Consider the following 951-nt stretch of genomic DNA (forward strand, 5'->3'; position numbering starts at 1 on the left):
TGCACAGACACACGAGCACTAGGCGAAATAGCGCGGGCACACACACAAGAGCCGCCGCGCAGCACCACGACCCCACCAGCCCGGCGCGCACCCGCAGCAGCCCAGCGCCAGCCAGCAGGTCGACAAACTGCATGCGCGCCCCCCTGACAGCTCGCAGCTCCCTCTCAGACAGCAGGGATTCAAACAGCACAGAGGACCGCGCCCTCTGGTCCTTGTAAATGGCGCAGATCTGGCTGTACAGCTGTCGATTCAAAAATTTGAAAAGGGTGACCGGCAAGGGGTCGAAGCGAAGCGTCAGCAGGCAGGCACGAGCGCCCGTGGCAGGTCGCTCAGAAGGCCCGCCTCGCGCAGATGTTGCTGCCGCACGCCTCGGCATCTCTTGCTAGGCGCTGCCCATCCCCGCCCCAGGTGACACCCATTGTGTGCCCGGGCTCGTCATTCCAGCAGCCCCAACCAGGTTTGATCCCGAGACCCCACCTTGAAAATCTTCACCGCAGCCAAGTGGTCGCTCACAGTGCCGATGTCCGCGTGGCTGCCAGTCAGCAGCCTCATGGCCCCGCGTAGCACACCCTGCCGCGCGGCCAGCGCCGAAGGGTCAAACCCCTTCGCCGCCGCCGCCCCCTTCGCAGCGCCGCTCGCCCCCCGGTCAGACGCAGGCGCGCCCCCGCCGCCGCCCCCGTCGTCGCTGCTGCTGCCGCCGTCGGGGCCGCCGTCGGCGCCGTCGGCGCCTGGCTGCCGGCCCCTGCGCCGCGCCCCAAAGAACACGAGCTCCTTCTCCCTTATCATGTCACCCGGCCACGGTTCCAGCCGCCGCGTCGACAGCCGCACCCCCCCATCCCCATCTCCACGCGCCCAGCCCCGCCACCCCCGCCCGCCGCGGCCGCGGCTCGCCTGCTGAGCCGAGAAAGTCACGAGCGCGACGACCCTCGACCCCGGCGGCAGCAGGCGGGG

At 70.0% G+C, this 951-nt stretch overlaps 1 protein-coding gene across 1 annotated transcript in view; it reads right to left on the reverse strand.

Annotated features, from left to right (window-relative positions):
- Positions 1-435: 435 nt before the first annotated feature.
- The window catches only part of MNEG_0494 (putative ATP-dependent RNA helicase DHX36), a gene marked incomplete at both ends in the record, with an annotated part of 5,902 nt that continues 5,386 nt past the window's right edge, over positions 436-951 (reverse strand). The window contains one exon of the mRNA XM_014051010.1: positions 436-570. Coding sequence (XP_013906464.1) covers positions 436-570 — 135 coding nt within the window. The remainder of the gene's footprint in view (positions 571-951) is intronic.

The sequence above is a fragment of the Monoraphidium neglectum genome, assembly GCF_000611645.1.
Source record: "Monoraphidium neglectum strain SAG 48.87 unplaced genomic scaffold scaffold00041, whole genome shotgun sequence".
NCBI classification, from domain to species: domain Eukaryota; kingdom Viridiplantae; phylum Chlorophyta; class Chlorophyceae; order Sphaeropleales; family Selenastraceae; genus Monoraphidium; species Monoraphidium neglectum.